The following is a 20,573-nucleotide window of genomic DNA, read 5'->3' on the forward strand; positions in this document are numbered from 1 at the left end:
GTAAAAATGTTACAAATAAGAATGAAGGTTGACTGAATGAAAAATTTCAGCTCTGATCATCAGGATATAGGAATGACAATATAACAATGAATTTCAATATGGAAAAGAACTATTTACTTTAGTGAGACAAGGATGTAGAACCGTTGATCAATTTTTATTGTAATATTCAAAGTGATGACTACAAATTCCATCACTCTCAAACACCTCATTAAAATAAGATTCTACATAATAAAAGTTGGTGAAAAGTCACATTCTCTGAGTTGAATTTGAGCTCAATAAGCAGAATACATTGATGGCTAGTTCACATGCTACACTTATGCTATTTTAGCATTTGTTTTAATTCCAGGATGATTTCTTCAATGATACAAGTTATAGCTTACTGCATTTTTTTGTTGTGTGCCAATTGACTAGTTTATGTTTTATTAGGAAGGTTAAATTAAAAATTTTAATTGATAAAAAGTTTACTTTTAAAAAGGCCTCAGCAGAGTTCCTGCTGTGGCTCAGTGGTAACAAACTTGACTAGAGTCCATGAGGATGCGGGTTCAATCCCTGGCCTTGCTCAGTGGGTTAAGGATCTGGCATTGTCTTAAGCTGTGGTGTAGGTTACAGACGCAGTTCAGATCCTAGGATCGTGGCTATAGTGTAGACAGAAGACGTGGCTCAGATCCCACATTGCTATGGCTGTGGAGTAGGCTGGCAGCTGCAGCTCTGATTCGACCCCTAGCCTGGGAACGTCCATATGCTGCACATGCAGCCTTAAAAAAGCAAAAATAAATAAATAAATAATAAAAAGAAAGAAAAGAAAAGAAAAAGGCATCAGGAACAGAGGGGTTCCAAACTAAGTTTCATCTAATTCTTAATAAAGAAATTATTCCGGGACAAAATTATTGAAGGTGATTTTCTTCATGTTATGAACTCTGAATAAAAATTAATAAGGAAGGCTGACATAAATTGTATGAAGGAAAAAAACCCAAGAGACCATTATAATATGAATATAGATGTAATCGTTCTAAACACACTATTAGCATATAGAATTCAACAAGTAACAAATGAAATTGTTCCATGACCAAGTAAGGTTTTATTTCAAAAAAGCAAAACTGGATACATAACAGATATTATTATTAAAAGTAATTAACTTCATCAAGTTAAATATAGATATATTACCTACCTATTTATATACAGACCTATTGATACCTAGGTGAGATAGATAGATAGGTGACAGATAGATAGATAGATAGATAGATAGATAGATAGATAGATAGATTTTTTTTTCCCTTTCCATCAGAGATTCTGAAAGGACACCTGGTCAATTGAGCTGCAGTTCCTAAGAAAAACTCTAAGAAAAACAGGAATAGAAGAAAACGTCACGATATTTCTTGCATGTGCCTGGCTGTTCCCTGAGCCTCGTGTGGTCTCTCCCTAAACGTGTGTGTTTAGCAGCCTGGCCTCCTCCTGCTCTTTGCTCCAAAAGCATTCCACTGAGTCCCCTAGTCCTCAACCTTTGAAAAACTTTGGTCTCCACGCACCCCTGTCCTTGGTGACCCACTTCACCTGCCATTTTTCAAGCCTATTATGAGCTTCCTACCACCCCCCATGCTGTGCCGGCCTACTGGGCCTAATGTGCTACTGCTGGTCGGTCGGTCAGTCTCTACCCCGTGGAAACATGCTTGACAAAGCACACATGCTGGGTCTGGTTCATGGGTATGTTCAAAGGGCCCCAAATGGCCCCTGGCTCATAAAAAAGTCTTCATCAAATATTTTTGAATGAGTAAACTTAGTAAAGTCAATTTTAAAAAGCAATCAAAACCATCCTAAATATTAGAGCAATGAAACCATGTCAATTAAAATCAGGTACAGGATAAATATGCCAACTATCTCCGTTAGTTTTCAAAATCATTGATGACCTCTAGCAAATAAACTAAGAAAATGAAATGAATAACTATTAAGAAAATACAATGATTCCTTTTTATGAAAAAATACAACTGTAGACTTAAAATATACTTCACAAAAATGCTAATTGGAATTTAAAAGACAATGTGCTTCAGGTAACTTCACGTGAGATTACTGCGGAATTCCCTTTCCTGTCCAGGTAAGTCCTTTCTTAAATGATAAGTTAACTCGTATTTCAGTCTCAGCGAAGTGTAAGTGTGTCAGTTTCCTTAGATAATTAGCCGTGAAGACAAAAGCATCTAATCCCTGTAGGAAAGTCAAAGATTGGAACCAAGTAAGAATATTAGTACCTACCTTTCAAAGCTGATAATCAGGTTAAACCTCTCAAAAAAAATAAAAGTTTATTGTGAAGGACCACAGGCAGTTTGCAAAACAATCCTAAATCCCTTTTCTTTTGAACAGAAACAACGCTATTGAGAAGAGGTGTGATAAACGATTACATTTAGAATGGATAAGCAATGGGGTCCTACTTACAGCACAGGGAACTACATCTAGTCTCCTGGGCTAGAACATGACAGAAAACAATATAAAAAAAGAATGTGTATATGTTATGACTGAGTCACTTTGCTCTAAAGCAGAAATTGGCACGTTCTAAATCAACAATATTTTAATTTTTTAAAAAAGAAAGAAGTGGCTGGATTAGTGCATTCTAATCTATCAGGCCCTGATCTGTTTAAACCCCAGCACAGTTCCTGGAAGCTGGCTGCCTGCCTCTGAAGGGCAAACTGCACACAGGCCCCCATCGAACAGCCTGCAGCCTTGGAAGAAAATGCACATGGTTTTGCCCCGTGGGCCATGAGTTTAAAGTCACTTTGAACTTTTGAAAAAAGACTAAAGTTAAAATATCTTTGCTTACATGGCTATATTTGAAATCTGTATGTATTCAGGAACAGACTGGCCTGGGCTGTGCTGGTTCTCATTTGTACAGAAAATCTGTTCTCAAATCCTGCTTTTCTCTGTACCTGTCTGGGGTGAGTCTGAGGCGGGAATATTATGTTTTGCCCTGTGTTTGCTTTCCTGTGGCAGCGGGGGCCCAGGCAGGCTTTTTGAGACAACAGACGCCTGGTGGTTAGAGACACACGACTGTCCCACAGCGTGACCGCAGTGGGGAGCTCCCTCCTGTAACAGAGCCGGCTTTCCAGACACTTGAAGCTGCCTCTCAGAGGTGGGGAACATGTAAATATATCAGAAGGGTTTTCTCCAAAGAGCTGTCAGTGGAGGAGCCAGGTATTCACAAACCAATGAACTAGAGCCGTGAGAAGCAAAAGGCTTACAGTGTTTTCCCTTTGCTTGGCCCTTGAGTACAAGCCTTTAATCCTAGTTCCTCTTCTCTCCTCTCCCAGGTGAGCTGATGGAAACCCAGCAAAGTCCTTGGCACGTTATTCCATCAACTGTGGAAAACATTTCCCACAAGCCCAGCACCACCCTGTCCTTCCTGCGTCACCTTCATGTTCCCTCAGCCCAAAGCAAGCTCTCGACCTCCGGCTCTTCCCAGAGTGGAGATTAGAGGCCACCGACAGTTAACACAAACTCCTGGGTCACCTGTACTGAGTGAATTCGAATATCTGAGGCCCAGGCTTCAGAGCTGCACCTTTACCCACATCTACGAAACTACCCCCGCCCCGTCAGTGAACACTAGTGACATTTCTGTGCAGCCAGCTAGTACTCAGCCCAGGAGCCCCGAGACCACGTGCTCTTAGTGCTCTCTCTATCTCTCTGTCTCTGTCTGTCTGTCTCTCTCTCACACACACACAAACATGCATAAACATGCATGCACATGCAGGCACATAGACATAACACACATACATACAAACACACATATACACATAGACACAACACACACATACACATACAGATACACAATACTCATACATAATACACAACACACACATTCAAACACACAGACACACAACATACAGACACAAGTACACACAGACACATAGACACGTATACATAGGTACACACAGACACATGCACAGACACATATACACAGGCACACACAAACACAGACATACACACACAGACACACAGACATAGACACACACAAACACAGAGACACACACAGACCCTTTACATGCTCTTCCCATTGTCCCTGCTACTTTATGAGATTTTACAAACATAAATGTTACTGTTTATAAACTTTTAAACATTTGCAAAGACTTAGATGTATATTTCACCTAAAGATAAACTTAGTAGGGATTATTAGAAACTGGAAAACATAACAAATGACCCTCCTTAAGTATTTCATTGAATTACATTTTGTTCTGAGTGATACTCACTGACCTAACATGAAAAAAGAAAAAAAAACCGCCAAGGAGGAGATTCTTTGCAAATCCGATAGCATCTTGGACCAGTGTCCTGTATTCCTGACAGATAAAATGAACTGTTTTCAGCAGTGCTCTCAAGCCTGATTTGCACACGGGGAAAATTATGATATTAGGAAAATGGAAAGAAAACTCACCACTTCTTCATGTCTGCATTTTCTCACATTAATCCCATTGATCTGCAATGGAAAGGGAGGCATAGTTTCACGTGGTGTACTGTGAATTGCTTTAATGTTTGGTTGCACACAGAAAATGATGCTAAAATGCATACCTGTAGAATGGCATCCCCAATAAAAAGCAGTCCTGACAGCTCCGCTGTGGAGGGAGAAGGAGAACTGATTACACATCCATCTATTTTCTTTATTTGGATGAAAGAATTTTTAATTAAATATAGTCAAAACTGATGAAAGGGGAAAAAATGAAGTGTTTTATATAGGTAGCACCTTAAAAAATCCATAAATAATGGAAATGCAAAAGTAGTCATGTGATTCAGCTCAAATGCTGAAACACATGCTGAAATGTTTCTATTTAATTCTATCATTTCAGATTTTAACTGTTGCCAAAACCCAGCCATGCTTCTGAATGGGTGATTCAATGTTCTCATGTTCTTATAGTTTAAGCATCTATGGAAACGTTTAGAGCTAGATGGTCAGCCCTTCAGGGAAGGAATCAGCTCCAAGTTTCTTTTTAAACATGGAGTCATCTTGGTGATTTCAGTCATCGAAACTGTTGATTTTCATCTTCAGTGTTTTTCCTCGATGAAGTTGCATGTGAAGGCCTGAGTTAAACAGCACATGAGAACTGAAAAAATACGTCTATCTGGGATTGCCTATATCTCACGTGCCTTGTCATCACTAGATCTGTGCAAATACGGTCTGTTTAAGAAGCCCTTGAGAAGTCATGTGGCCCCAGCTCACACTGCACCTGCTCTCTCTCATTCCTGCCTCCTGTGCGGAAAGCCCTCCCCCACTGATGAGGGCTGTAGACCCAGCAGTCAGAACTGGCCACCTGCCGCCTGGTCACCAGGGAGCCGAGCTGGTCGATACCATCGAACTTGTTTCTTTCCCCTTATTCCTCCGTGACATCAACTTTCAAAGGAAGGGCCACGGCGCAACTCTTAACACTTTACCTCGTTGCTCCTTGGAGATTTTTGAAATGACAACTGGAATGTTATGTTCTGCTCCCCCCTGAAAAAAAGAAAATCATATATTGGTGCTTTTTCATCTCAAAAATTAAAAACACAGCTTTTAGTTAGGACATAACGCAGGCTACGAGCAGTATGGACACCAAAAAGAATCTAAATATACCTACAGAATTTCTCTACCAAGTAGACAGTGCTCCGGAGACACTAATCTATTAGAATTTCACTGCGACGTCCAATAAGAAATAACAGTGGACTCTGAAAATTTTACATTTTCAAATGCAGATTGGTGATGCCTAAGGAGGCACTTCCTTCAGTGTGTAGTGGTGTTGCCCATTGTAGAAATTCTTATTGAGGGCTCCAAACAGTAGATAACTTTGCATTTCCATTATCCAGCTAAGCTGGTCTTTGCTGGTGACCAAGGCTTTTGGAGGCTAAATGACTAGAGACCTTTTCCTGCACAGATTGGTACCCATAATCTGTTTGTGTGCCTGATGGGGAAGGCATTGCCTGCATTCTCTTAATCAGCAGTAGGTTCTTCTCTGTGTGAAGACACACTCAACAGTTAGCAGAATAAAAGAAAGTTGGCAAGTCTACTGCACCAGTGCTTTGTCTAATCGACCAAAAAAGGTAGAAAAAAATAAAGAAAAATAAGCAAGCCTAAACTTATCTTGAAGGAAATAAAATACATCCCAGAAGTAACTGCATAACATCATGGTTTTATATTACAGAGTCGAGAAGGCTGAAAGACCGAGCTGGAAAATCAAATAAGTACATTAAAGAATAAGATTTCAAGCAGAAAAGAAGTACAGCCCTTTTAGCATGGGGTCATTCAAAAGATAATCTACATTCTGCTGGGGCTTCTGTAGCTTCAAAATAGGTAAACTTTCTAAGCCTTTTTTCTTTCAAGGACAAAAATTATTTTAAACAGACATTTTTCCCCATGAATGTCCATTTTTAGCACTAAGTTGTCAATTTACTTAAATATGAAATAGGCAGTAGCTGTTGAGAGAAGTGGTTGTTTTCAAGTTTCTCTTGGCAACTAGTCCTTTCTACTTCTGGGATCTAAGAAGAGCCGTGACACATAAAACACTGGAAACTGTTTTCCCCAGCGTGAAATTCAAACCCACTGCTCAGCCCTGTTCTCGCCCCCACCCACCTTCCACCCTCGGCTGCCCTCAGAATGTCTCCAGCAGAGGCTTTGCTGGCTCCTGATTCTGCTGTCGCCTCTGGGTCTGAATCCATAAGAAGCTCCCATCATGTCAGACACGATCTTTCGTGCAACCAGGGGACAGGGGTTGCAACTGAGGTGCATCAATGGCTCAGGAAACCCCTGTAGAATCCAAGCCCCCTGCTGTCACCTGTTAGGAGTCCATGTTCCCGCTGCACTCTGTTCAACCTTCTCCGTTACACTTCTCTGCATCCGACAGTATCCACGTCCTACTTTTATTATTTGTTTTCCCTCTCTCTCCCTTGTCCCTAACCAGAAATCACGTGCCTGAGGACACTGCACTTTGGGGGGGTTTTTTTGTTTGTTTGTTTGTTTGTTTTTTGCTAATTTGTTTCTTATATTGATCTAAGGTCTATGCGTGGAATAAGGATTCTTTTTTCAGCTCTGAAATATCTGTTGAATGAGTGAGTGACTAAATAACGTCTAAAGCCTTCCCAGACCTCAACTTGTTCATTCTTTAAAATACTTTGCATGATTTTAAGTAGAAACAAAGAGGGTATACACTGAAATCAAATACCCATGTTGGTGGGTAGTTTCTAGAGACAGAAACTGGGCAAAAAATATGAGAACACATCTCCATTGCTTAGAAGAAAATGCTGGTTAATTAAAATAACTCATCCAATGATGATTCCTTAGGTGACAGAAAAAGAGAAAACAAACCCATGCTGAATTGGGGGGCAGAGAACACCGTTTCTGTCACCCTAGACTGGTGGCTGTCATCGGAGCATTCCCTTCAGCTGGTTTTGCTCCTCAGTGTTCTCTCTGTGCACCACAGAGACCAAGATTTTCTTAGTGCTCAGTGTTTTAAGGAAGTTTCCATGGTAAGCCATGCAAACCCCTCCCAGGGTTGGTCTGGAGAGAAGGCTGTGGACACCTCCATTTTCTGTGTCAGCTCTGTCCCTTCTTCCCCCAGCACTGGAGACAGATCACCACGTTTAATAATAAGAGGGAAGCAAGCTCTGCTTTGTCAGCTTTTTTCTTTAATGTATAAAATTTCTTCTGAAATTTGAATGGTTTTGAATCCAAACTGGTTTTTTATTTTTATTTTTTAAATCAGACATTTGGAGCTCTGAGAGAATTTTTAAGCTGATTTAAGAAAATCACTTTATTAATCGATTAGAGAGAAAAATTGAAGACAACACTCAGGAGAGAAAATTGGAACTTAAAATCACAGTGCCTCATTTATTGAATAAAGTGTGAGGACAGTCCGGCTCTATTAAAGATAATTAGATTTAGCGCTAAACCTAAACGGGAAAATTCAAAGTTTTCCAGACAGGAATCAAATAACGTGACTCATCCTGTTGAAAACAGATGATAGGCCTCCTGTACACATGGGACCAAAGTCAGTTCTCACGGCACCTGCCACGTGGCCTCAGCCCCCATGCTACTTCATCCTGGACGCCTGTCGGTCCGAGCACTAAGGGACATCCCCACATACTGTCCCTTCCCCCCAGAAGGCTTCTTTCCTTACCATTAATGTGGGATTAACTCCTGCCCGTACTCAGGCTTTCAGCCCGAGCCCCCCGCCAGCCTCCCCTACTCAGGGTGCTTACCGCACCTGCCCAGGACCGTGGCTCGGATGGATGTTTCTCCACATGACCCTTGAACCAATATCACCTTTCCCTCTAGCAGGCAAAGGCCCTGAGGTCTGGGCAGGTTTCCTTCCCCACCTTCTCCCCAATTCTCCTGAGGCCCTCCAGGGAGAACGGCTTGTGGCCACGGTTTAGAGAATGAGTGGCTTGTTTGAGCTCTGTAGTTCCAGAGTGAATCAAGATTAGCAAATGTGAGGCAGCAGCATTCTAGTGTGCATCCTGAAAAATACTAACATGTACCCCATCCAGTTTTGAGATGGCCTTCTGACAAAGTATAATTAATTTTATAGCTGGTTTTATAGGAACCAGGATATAAAGTCCCATCTAAAGCCTTTGGAGCATGACTCTATACAGTGACTTTGCCAGTATATCTGTGAAATTTTTCCTCTAAATCAAAGCCAGAATGTTTTTTATAACACTGGGAATCTTGCCAAATAAATAATTTCAATTCAATATTTTCATTGCAATCGATCCATCAGAGTCTCAGCTCTGGGAAGAAAAAGACGTGGACCCCAACGTGACACATTCACAGAGAGCAAGGGAACTGCTAGCCAGCAGATAAAAACAGCAGAGCAATTCAGGTCCTGTGCCTGGGTGACAGGTGTCAGGGAGGCAAATAAAGACCGGCCTGCAAGAGAACAGGGACACATGCCCTGTGCATCTGAGTGCCATGCTTCCCTGCTCTCGGACCATCCATCGATGCCCTCTCCTACACAATCTACCACTGCCTTCACACAGAAGTCCAACACAGGGGATGTCGCAGAGACCAAAGGGCACTTCTGGTTGCCTGGAGCAGATGGGGACCAGGGGTAGTGGGGTAAAGGCTGAGGATGTGGGTTTTTTCCTTTGGGTGATGGGAATCTTCTAAAACTGACTGTACGGGTGGTTGCACACATCTGTGGACACAATAACAACTACTGAATTGTACACTTCATCTGGATACACTGCAGGCTATGGGAATTGTGTCTCCATGAGCTATTTAACTTAGAAAATCATCCTTCAACCAATAATTAATCAGTGTTTTTAACAGGATTCCTGGAACTAATGCATACCCTTCTAACTAAGCTTCATGACCTGTCTGTGCCCTCCTGTTTTTGTGGCAGGACCGTATGTATCGGGGTCAACTCTGGTGGAAAGAGAAGAATCAGGCCCTCGTGAGAAAGGGCAGAATGAGGAGATGTGTGCAAATGTGCGTGAGCCTATGCAACGCTGGGTACGGAAAGGCCTCTGCCCTGCAATCATCGATCAATTGAAATAGAGACATTTATGACAACTACTACAGATGTGTGTGCTGATTCAGCAAATTCGAAACAATCAATATGCAGCTCTTGATATGAAGAACTTGCTTGATGCTGGTCATTTCATCCATTTCTTTTGGTTTTAAATAAGCTAGAATGTGAATAACTTAGAGAGGAAACATTTGTGTTCCAAAAGCAGAGTTTAAAGATAATTTTGTGCAGGTTTTACAGTAACAGAGCATATTTATTAGGAGTAAGGACTGTGTCATCGGCTTTAATGCAGGGTGAGGCCCAGCTCTGCCTGTTAGGACAAATGAGTAAATTACTTCACCTCTTAAGGCTTAATCTCATTGCCTGTAGAAGCATAATGATAGTTATCTGCTTTCTGGACACTAAAGACCAAAGGAAACAGAATGTGCTTTTATAAGAAATGGTATCAGAAGGTCCAGACAAGGGGGCCAGACAATGCATGGGAACAGATGGACGAGAACCAGAGGCCACGTCCAAGACCAAGGTGAGCCGGGCATCCTGCAGGAAAACAAGGATGGACACCAGGTGGCTGCAGGACTCTGAGGGCTGCTGGAGAGCACCTTCAGTCTGAGACCCACAAAAACAGGTGGTTATAACTGGAAAGTTTAGTGATTATTTTGCCCAGTTTTCGGAGGATGATTTTTCTGAAATCTAAAATTGTAAATAAAGGAGCTTGACATTTCACTGAGGGGCAAACAAAAGCAGAAACCAACACAAGGGACAGAACACCCGAGCTTGTGACTTCCGAGGGATGTTTTCATCAAGGAAGAAGACTGAGTAATGGTAACAGGCAGTGAGAACAGCAAAGATTTGTCAGAAAACACCCCACATTCCAGCGGATGTGGCAGTGGCTCTGCGAAGCAACTGCAGAGTGAAGGTGGCCACCCAGGGTGGCACGAGCGCTGTGCACAAACCCCACGGGTGGCTCAGGTGAGGCTCTGGACGGAAGGCAGGTGCCTTCCTTCTGTTCCGAGGTCACAGTGGGGCTGGGGGAGGAAGGGCTCCTAGAGACGCAGGGGCTGGTATTCTTAGTGCCCCCAATCCGCCTCTTTGCACCAGGTTTGCTAAATCAATGGATAATAGATTACCCGTCAACATCAAGATACTAATTGGGCATTTAGGCCAGACTTCTATCCTAAACTGTTCCTCATACGTATATTAATTCTCAGGTCTAAAGAAAATAGTGTGAATAGATAAACAGTAGTTTATCCAACTTACATATAACAGGGTCAAGGGAAAAAGAATTTGTATAATAATGTTGATATTTAAAATAAATAAATGCATGGATGATAAATAAATAATCACATTTTTTAAATACACTGACAGAATGAAAGAGAGTTTAAAAAATAGAAAAGCAAAGATCAGAGACAATTATTGAGGAAAACTTAAAATGGAAAACTGAAAGGAGAGTCCTCAGAATGCATGGATAATGTTCTAAATAAAAAGTCAGTGTTTTTATTTCTGGTTAGTTTGTGTGTCATAAGAACTATAAAATATTTTCTTTTTTGTCAAACCTCCTACTATATGGCACCAATCACAATTCAAATATTACTTCTGTGGCCAGTATTTCCAATGGAATATACACACTTATTTGATTTGGAAAATAACTCTATGACATGTCTAAGAGTTTGTTTGGATTGAAATAATAAAAATATTAAACTGAAATGATTTATTTGGCAAAATTCGTAACATTTTAAAAACTGTCTTGGTTAAAAATGTGGTATTTTGTAAAAATAAATTCCACTGTAGTATTGGGTTTGACTATAAATGGAAATAGAACACAAAGAAAAGAATATCTTCGGCCTGCAGAGAATTAATACAGCTCTGCTATGGGCCACAGAGTCAGTGCTTACGGCAAATGACACTGACTTCATGAGGGTATTTTATTCACACTAAGCTCTGGTCTCTCTGGATGGACATTTACTATCTTCAGTGGTACCTTTAAATCCTTCACGCCATCTCAACATGGAAAAACAAAACAAGAAAGCCTGTTTTTTTTTTGTTTATTCCCACAGTATCATTTCCACACCCCACAATTTGAACTCTGTATCTCTTTGGCCTCAGCTGATAATAAACTGAAGTAAAAACTGCATCTTAAAGCTAACATCTTATATGGTAATAGTCTCATCGCTTGATCAAGACTGTGCTGTCCCACATGCATCAGTTTTCTGAGTCATTTTCTCAACGTCGCCAGAGCAGACAGTCATCCAACACAGAGCTCCACTTTCCAAGCATATGTCCTCTGAGCTGTGCTAAAATAGCATGAAATGTACAGCCAATGTGTATGCTTTTCACCCTACGAATTAGGCAAAATGCCTGCCTAAGGCTCATGGTAAAGTTGATTCTATGGATCTCTGAAGAGATGTAGATTTCTAAAGGGTATTTAAAAATCACTGAGCTAATTTTTTTCAAAGTTTACATAATTTTCCATCCTTTTAAAATGTATATTTTGTTTCAATGATGCTAAATTCTGGATATGGTACCTCTTTAGTGGTCAGTGATGTACAGAAAGAATAGCTCTTTAAAACTGAACAGTAACTGGAAAAGAACAGATAAGGCCAATTTTTTAAATAATTCAGATGCTAAAAGTTTAAGTCTATCTTATATATTTGGCACTGGAGCACAAGATTTTACTTATTTCTTAAATAAAAAAAGAAAACTGTACAAAAGAAAACGATGACTAGATATAACTCATACTTAATTGACTATCAGACCGTAAAGCCTGTTCTGGCTCCTTTCCCCAAGAGGTCAACACTTCCGCTCTGTCTGGCTGAGATATGTGTAAACTACAAGACCATGTTTGATATGTGAATGAAACTAGATAAAGAAAACTAATGAGTTATATTCAATTCCAGGTAAGAAAAGTTTCCCAAATACTTTTCTAAAATCTCTGAATCAAAAGGTGGCCAAGATTGTGAGAGCCTGTCTAGCCTACATCTCAGGCCAAATGTTGAAGAGTTTGTTATAGCCATTCTTGTCTAATTATCACCCAGGAAAAGAAGGAAAGTGCTCAGAGACGCAGGCATGCCAGCACAGCCTCTGTAAATGCAGACAGGAGAGGTGGGCTACCTTTATGCTTAATCCGAATCCTCCTACAGCTTGTCTCCTAATGGTCACCGTTCTTTCCTGAAAGAGATTTTCAAAGTGGTTAGTGTTTTCTGATACTATATTTACACATCGTTTTCCTCTTCTGCGTTTTGTTTCCACTCTTTAAAAAGGCATTTTGTGACACAGCACAGAGGCTCCAAACCTTGCAATAGACAGAGTATTCTGGAATTTTTAAATCAAAAGCTAAAAATTTATTGGTCAAGATAAAAGAGACTGTGGTTTATTAAACTGCTAAACTCTCAAAATTTAAATTCTTTCAATGATTTTTTGCACACAGTTTAAATCTTAACTTTAGAATCTCTTCTTATTCTCACATTACGTATTATCGTTGTCTAAGAAATGACGAGATTTTGGTTACAGAAAAATAATTAAACATCCATGGTCAATATTTTCTTTGCCAACCAAAGTCTTATCTCCATCACTAGCAGTCATATTGTTTGTGGAGGCTTGGAAACTGGGCTGGGGAGGCTGCCATGGTTCAGCCCCTAACAGCTCCATGTGTCTGTCAGGGGCAGAAACGGCTAAAGAAACCAGGTTCACAGTGGTTGCTTGTTTGAAAGAAGAGTGAATTTTATAATTAATAGATACTGGTAATGGAATTACCAATTTTCTTTTTGTTGTTTTGTTTTGTTTTTTTTTTTTTTTTTTGGGCCACACACATGTAGTATATGGAGGTTCCCAGGCTAGGGGTTGAATTGGAGCTGCAGCTGCCAGCCTATACCACAGCCACAGCAATACCAGATCCGAACCGCGTCTTTGACCTACACCACAGCTCACAGCAATGCCGGATCCTTAACCCACTGAGCGAGGCCAGGGATAGAACCCGCATCCTCATGGATACTAGTCAGATTTGTTTCCATCGAGCCACAACAAGAACTCCAGCAAATGCATTTTAAATAGCAAACAGCATCACTGAGCATTTCTGGACCATCTTGAACAGCAATCGTTAGCCACCAGGGCAGTTTGTTGAGCAAACTCTACCGAGCAGTGGTGTGTGTGCTGAAGGACCAGCAAGCACACAGGGTTATCAAAGGTCTATGCGGTGCCGTTATTCATGCATGACAAGACTGCCTTCCAGTCTTTGGTGGAAAAAAATTAGAACGTGTTCCAAATCTCACATAAAATCGCTGATGTAGACAGGAGTTTGGAGAGACTCGAGAGTCAGCAGAACCTGCTGGAAAATCTCAGAAGCAGCACTTATTCTGATGTTTTTAAACACGTGGGCACACACCTGCTCTCGAAGCCCAGTAGCACCTCTAGGTGTGCTGCTTCGTTAGCTGACTCGTGAGAAAGCAGGAGAGATGGGCAAGACACATAGTGTTTTAAGCCAAAATTTTACATCACTGCCTGCGGGTGGCAGGAGGCGTGGGCAGGCAAAGGGCTGCTCTCAGAGGGTCTGGGCACGACTGTGCAGCGGCATCCTGCAGCCCCTCCCCAACTCCTCACATGGGCACCCCTCCCACCCAAATCACGGGAACAAGAGGTGATGGTAATGAATTGTCTCAGCCGCTCACCTCATCAATCAGAGTATCTGGAAGCTGATCAGGAGCTGTATCTAGTGAACACAGCTCAAGTTTCATAAAGATGTTGCCTAGTAACAAGGCATCATCCTTTGGGAAACCAAGGCATAACCAGTTATTTTGTTTTTTTAAACACAAAATCGAGACAGGTGCCCCCATAATTCATACATGGGAAAAGCCTTTCTTCTGTCTTCCTATTTCTTACAAAATGAAAGGATGGAGCTTAGTTTGGGGCTATATAAAGTTGTGCCATGCTCCTAAATTATCGGCATTCATGTAATGAAATAGACTTAAGTATTTAACTTGCTTTATAGAAAAGCACCATTGTTACCCTTGCCCGCTCGAGCATTATGTTTGACAGACTCTCTGTGTCTCCTGCAAACCGGACGGGAACCAGCGCAGACACATTACCAAACAAAACACACTGCTCTTATACACCCAGGAAAATAGACCTTTTTGGGGTACGTTGTAAAAAGAGTAGGAAGGCATGAGAACAAGGCAGAAACCAGAAAGACGACCAAATGGAGCACGGTTCTGATCTGTGTGATGGAAACAAAGAAGACATGCAGGGAACGAGAGGCGGACTCCATGAGCTCTTTCTGACAATTCAGGAAGAGTAAATAAACTTCAGGAAGGAATGATAATCAGATGGCAGTTTCTAATTACCAAAAATCTACCGTGTGCAGTTGTGGGTCTCCTAGCACTCATAGATGTTTACTCAAATACACTGAGACCTTGACTGGTTTTCTCCACTACAGTTGCCTGAGTCTATGTCTTGTTCATGGTTCTATCCTAAAATTCAGCATCGAGCCTTAATGAAAGTGAGATAATCATTTGCTAAATGAATAAGGAGTTTCTTTTCCAAACATTTTCACTTCACACACGTAATCAATCACAACAGCCCACTGGCGTAGGCAATATTGCCTCAATTTTGATGAGAAAACTAAAATGCAAATAAGTTAAAGTCACTGGACCAAGATCCAAGCCTGTTTGAAATTAAAGTTTCTCTCGTTCCCACTATCTTTTCTAGCACACAAGGCTGAGACGAGATGGAAATTTAGGTGAAAGAAACAAAGATACTGAAAATGCAGGGTGCCAAGTAGCAGAGAGGGAGGGAATTGTAAGAGACAATGTTCTCCCCACAAGCTAGTGAGCAGGCAAGCAGGACCCACACAACAGCCGTTCAACTTTGCACTTGACATCATAGCCTGCGCAGCACAGCAATAATATGAAATCAAAGTGTACAGGTGAGAGAAGAGGAAAGAAAACTGTCTCATTCTTTGCGTAGAAAATCCCCCCAAATCAACAAATATCTCATGGAGCTAGTAGGTAAGTATAGCAAGGTCATAGGAGACGAGATTAATATACAAAAGTCAGCTACATTGCCGTATATCCGCCATGATGATTGCAAGGTGAAACTAAAATCACAATACCATTGACAATAGCCCACTAAAAAGGGAATACTTTGATATAAATATAACAAGTTAAGTGAAGTTTTCTATGTGAAAAGAAAAAACCACAAAGCTCAGGAAAGAAATCAAAGATGATCAAGATAAACAGAGAGAGATACGCATGTTCATGGATTAGGGGACCCAATATTTTCAAGATATCGATTCCTCCGGACTTGATCTATGGAATCAATACAATCCTAAAAAAGATACCAGCAAGCTGTCCATGCATATCAACAAACTGTTCTCAGGTCTTAGGGAGATGAGCCATAACAGCCAACACAGAGCTGAAGCAGACAGCCCCAAATGCCCGACTTGCTGTAAAGCGACAGGAATCAAAACAGCGCAGCTTTTATTTTAACGGTTTAAAGTGTAGCTGATTTACAATGTTGTGCCAATTTCTGCTGTACAGCAAAGTGACCCAGTCTCACACACACAGACACACATACATATACATTCTTTTTCTATCTTTCATCATACTCTGTCACAAGAGACTGGATATAGTTCCCTGTGCTGTACAGCAGGACCTCATTGCTCATTGATTTTTTTTTATATATGTATTAGATTAACAGTTTTTTTTTTTAATTTTCCCACTGTACAGCAAGGGGATCAAGTTATCCTTACATGTATACATTACTATTACATTTTTTCCCCACCCTTTGTTCTGTTGCAACATGAGTATCTAGACAAAGTTCTCAATGCTATTCAGCAGGATCTCCTTGTAAATCTATTCTAAGTTGTGTCTGATAAGCCCAAGCTCCCGATCCCTCCCACTCCCTCCCCCTCCCATCAGGCAGCCACAAGTCTCTTCTCCAAGTCCATGATTTTCTTTTCTGAGGAGATGTTCATTTGTGCTGGATATTAGATTCCAGTTATAAGTGATATCACATGGTATTTGTCTTTGTCTTTCTGGCTCATTTGCTCATTGATTTTAAATGTAAGAGTTTGCACTTATGAACCCCAAACTCCCCATCCATCCCACCTATCCCCCCTCCCCTTTGGCAGCCACAAGTCTGTTCTCCATGTGAGTCTGTTTCTGTTCTATAGACAGGTTCATCTGTGCCATATTTTAGATTTCACATATAAGTGATATCATGTGGTATTTGTCTTTCTCTTTTTGACTTACTTCACTTAGTATGATAATCTCTAGTTCCTGCAAATAACAATATCTCATTCTTTTTAACTTCTGAGTAATATTCCATTTGATGCACCAAATCTTCTCTATCCACTCCTCTGTTGACGGACATTTTGGTTACTTCCATGTCCTGGCTAACGTGAATAATACTGCAGTGAACATAGGGGCGCATGTATCTTTTTTTTTTTTTTTGTCTTTTTAGGGCTGCACCCACTGCATATGGAGGATCCCAGGCTAGGGGGTGAATCAGAGCTGTAGCCACTGGCCTACACCACAGCCACAGAAATGTGGGATCTGAGCACATCTGCAACCTACACCACAGTTCACAGCAATGCCGGATCCTCAACCCACTGAGTAAGGCCAGGAATCAAACCTGAATCCTCAGGGATGCTAGTCAGATTTGTTTCCACTGAGCCATGACGGAAACTCCATGCATGTGTTTTTTTTGAGTTGTAGTTTTGTCCAGATATATTCCAGGAGTGGGATTGCCAGATCACATGGTAATTCTACATTTAGTTTTCTGAGGAACCTCAACACTGTTCTCCATAGTGGCTGCACCAGTTTATATTCCCACCAACAGTGTAGGGGGCTTCGCTCTTCTCCACACCCCCTCCAGCATTTGTTATTTGTAGACTTACTAATGACAGCCATGCTGACCACGCTGCTTTTTTGAAGACTAAACATACAGATCAACAGGATGGAACAACAAGCCCAGAAATAGAACCAAAAAATAAATAGACTGGTTTTTGACAAAGGGACAAAGGCAATTCAATGGGAAAAGGACAGTCTTTTCCAAAACCAAAAAAGAAAAGGAGCAAAGAATGAAATCAAGAGGACATGGATGCCATCCTTTCACAAAAAGAACCTAAAAGGAATCATATACCTAAACATACTCACAATGTTATATAAAATTTCTAGAAGAAAACACAGAAGACCTCTACAATTCTGGGTTTGGTGATGAGCTTTCAGAAAGAATATCAAAAGCCATGGTCCATAAGAAGAAAACATTCTGGCCTCACTCGCAGCATGCGGAAGTTCCCAGGCCAGGGACTGAACCTGCAACACAGCAGTGATAATGTCGGACCCTTAAACGGCCGAGGCACCAGGGAACATCAAAAGAAAAATATTTGATATTAGGAAATATTAAAATTAAAAACTTCTGCTTTGAGGAAGATACTGTTAAGAAAATGAAAAGTCACTGATTGAAAGAAAGCATTTGTGAAACACATATCCAATAAAGATGTGGTTTCCAAAATATGCAGGAAACTCAACATTCAGCAAGAAAGTAAACAACTTAATTTTTAAAATGCCAAAAGATTTGAGCAAACACTTCATCAAAAGTATATAATCAGCAAGAAAGCATATGGAGAGGTGCTCAACGTCATTGGTTATTAGGGGATTGCAGGTTAAAAATGAAGTAATATTATTTAATATAATATTATTTATATAACACAAAATATATAATATAAATATAACACAACTTATCTAATATTATGTAACACAATGGCTAAAATCCAAAATGTTGACAATACCAAATGCTAAGGAGGATTCTTACTGGCAAGAATTCCCAGCCCTTGCTGGTGGGAATTCAGGAGAGTTGTATGGTTCCTACAAAACTAACACGGTCTGAACCTATGATGCAGGAATTGCACTCCTAGGTATTTACTCAGCTAATCTTACATTCATGTTTAGATAAAAGCCACATACAGATGTTTATAGCAACTTTATTCATATCTGCCTAAAACTGAAGTGCCAAAAATGCTGTACATTCACAGAAGGAACAATAAATAAAAGAACAAACACATAAATGAGTAGAAATGAGCTATGCAGTTTCAAAAGGACATGGAGAAAACTCATTGGGAAAGGAGGCATACTCTGATGCCATGAATGACACGATCCGAAGGGTACAGCTAAAGAGACAGTGAGGTGACCACTGGTCACAGGGGCTGGGGAGCAGGAAGAAGCTCAGGGGGTTTACAGGGTGATGATGCCATCTTCATGATGCAACAAGAACAGGTACATGACATTATGCCTTTGCAAAACCCATAGAACTTTAGAGAAGAAGCAGTCTACCCTAATATATCTAAATCTGAAAAAGTCATTTAGGAAGCTCGGGGTCCAAAGAGGGAATGCTTTCTGTGACAAACAACCCAACTGCTCTACACGTGTGTGCTGGCATCTTGCTGAAGAGGGGCGGGCACTGTTGAGTGATCTTGGAGAGGATTGGCATCTGTAAGCCTCTTGGCCAAAGGCTGAGGCCAGAGGAACCACTGGGGGACTGAGTTCCCTGGGATAAGCTGTCTGCTGTGGGGGTGTCGAGCACGGCGTTCACGTGGTGTGGGAGCAGTTCTGATACTGCGATCCATGTGGATGAAGTTGACAACAATCTGCACAGTGGGTGGGAGGAAGCCGTTTCTCCCTGTTGGGGTGGAATTTACAGATAAGCAAGGGGAAAAGGCTAGGACCGTCCATGGATAACAGAGGACAGCGGGGAGTCTCAGAACAAACTTCTGTTTCGCTTAATTTGGATAGAGATGGTTACGTGTAGACACATGTACAACAGATATGTGAATATGCAAACATCACTGCCTGTCTTACTACAAGCAGGTTAATTCATATGCCTTAACAGCTGCCATTTAAGGTGCACCATTTAGGGGCTTTTAGTTTAGTTACAGAGTCTTGCATTCATAACTGATTGATTCATCGCCACAATTAATTTTAGAACACTTTTATTTTCCAAAATGTAACTCCACAGCCACACTCCCTACCCCTATCCTAACCTTAGGCATCACTAATCCATTCTACCACCATAGATTTGCCTATTATGGACATTTCCCATAAATGAAGTTATACAGTATGTGTCTTTGTGGCTGCCTTCTAGCTATGATGTTTTTAAGGTTCTTCCATGTAGAATGTATCAGTACTTCACTTTTTAAGTTGTCAGGTAACATTCCACTGCATGGGTATACCACATTGTATGTATCCCTTCCTCCACTAATGTAAATTTCGGGGTGTTTATGTGATTTGGCTATTATTGAATCATGCTGCTGCAAACAGCTGTGGGCAAGTTTTTGTGTGGACATCTGTGTTTATTTTTGCCGGGCAGTTCTGAAGCACCTGACCACCAGCAATGTCTGAGGAGTCCAGCTTCTCCACATCTTCAGGACTTCTGACCTTATCTGTCTTTTTTATTATAAACATCCTCATGGAGATGAAGTGTATCTCATTGTGGTTTGACACACACATCTCCTTGATGGCTAATTATTGGCCATTTAGACAACTGCTTTGGAAAAACATCTATTCAAATCCTTTGTTCATTTTTTTATTGCTGATTTTAGTAATGAGTTGTAAGTTTCTGCCTATAAAGTTCCTATTAGTCATTTTTTAGACTATATATGTTGGCAACAAATTGTCTTAATTTCCTTTGTTCTGATAATGTCTTCATTTCCACATGACTCTTCAAAGCTATTTGTGTCATAGGGAAGTCTAGGTACATAGTCCTTTCTCTTGAGCAGCTGAACACAACTAACTGTGCTGCTTCCTTCTGGTTTCCATTGTTTCTGGGGAAAAAATGTACTATCATTTGAATTGTTTTTCCCCATTGCTAAAGCCTTATTTTTTTCTTGTTGCTTTGTCTTCAGTTTTCAGGATTTGACTGTGATGTATCTTGACATGGGTTTCTTGGGTTTAGCCTTTTGAGATCTGTCCCACTTCTTTAATGTGTAGGTTTATGTCTTTTGCAACATTTTGGGAGTTTTCAGTCATTATTTCTTCAAGCACTGTTTCTGTTCTGACCTCTTTCTCTTTTCTTGGGACTCTGATGAAATAAATATTGGATCTTTTATTATACATGTCT

General features: G+C 40.8%; 1 protein-coding gene across 1 annotated transcript in view; it reads right to left on the reverse strand.

Moving 5' to 3' along the window:
- SNTG1 (syntrophin gamma 1) overlaps positions 1-20,573 on the reverse strand; it is a 454,631-nt gene that overhangs the window by 121,269 nt on the left and 312,789 nt on the right. Inside the window, exons 5-8 of the mRNA XM_021089413.1 lie at positions 12,576-12,632; positions 5,404-5,461; positions 4,546-4,589; positions 4,412-4,453 (exon numbers count right to left, since the gene is read on the reverse strand). Coding sequence (XP_020945072.1) covers positions 4,412-4,453; positions 4,546-4,589; positions 5,404-5,461; positions 12,576-12,632 — 201 coding nt within the window. The remainder of the gene's footprint in view (positions 1-4,411; positions 4,454-4,545; positions 4,590-5,403; positions 5,462-12,575; positions 12,633-20,573) is intronic.

This window comes from Sus scrofa, chromosome 4 (assembly GCF_000003025.6).
Source record: "Sus scrofa isolate TJ Tabasco breed Duroc chromosome 4, Sscrofa11.1, whole genome shotgun sequence".
NCBI classification, from domain to species: Eukaryota; Metazoa; Chordata; class Mammalia; order Artiodactyla; family Suidae; genus Sus; species Sus scrofa.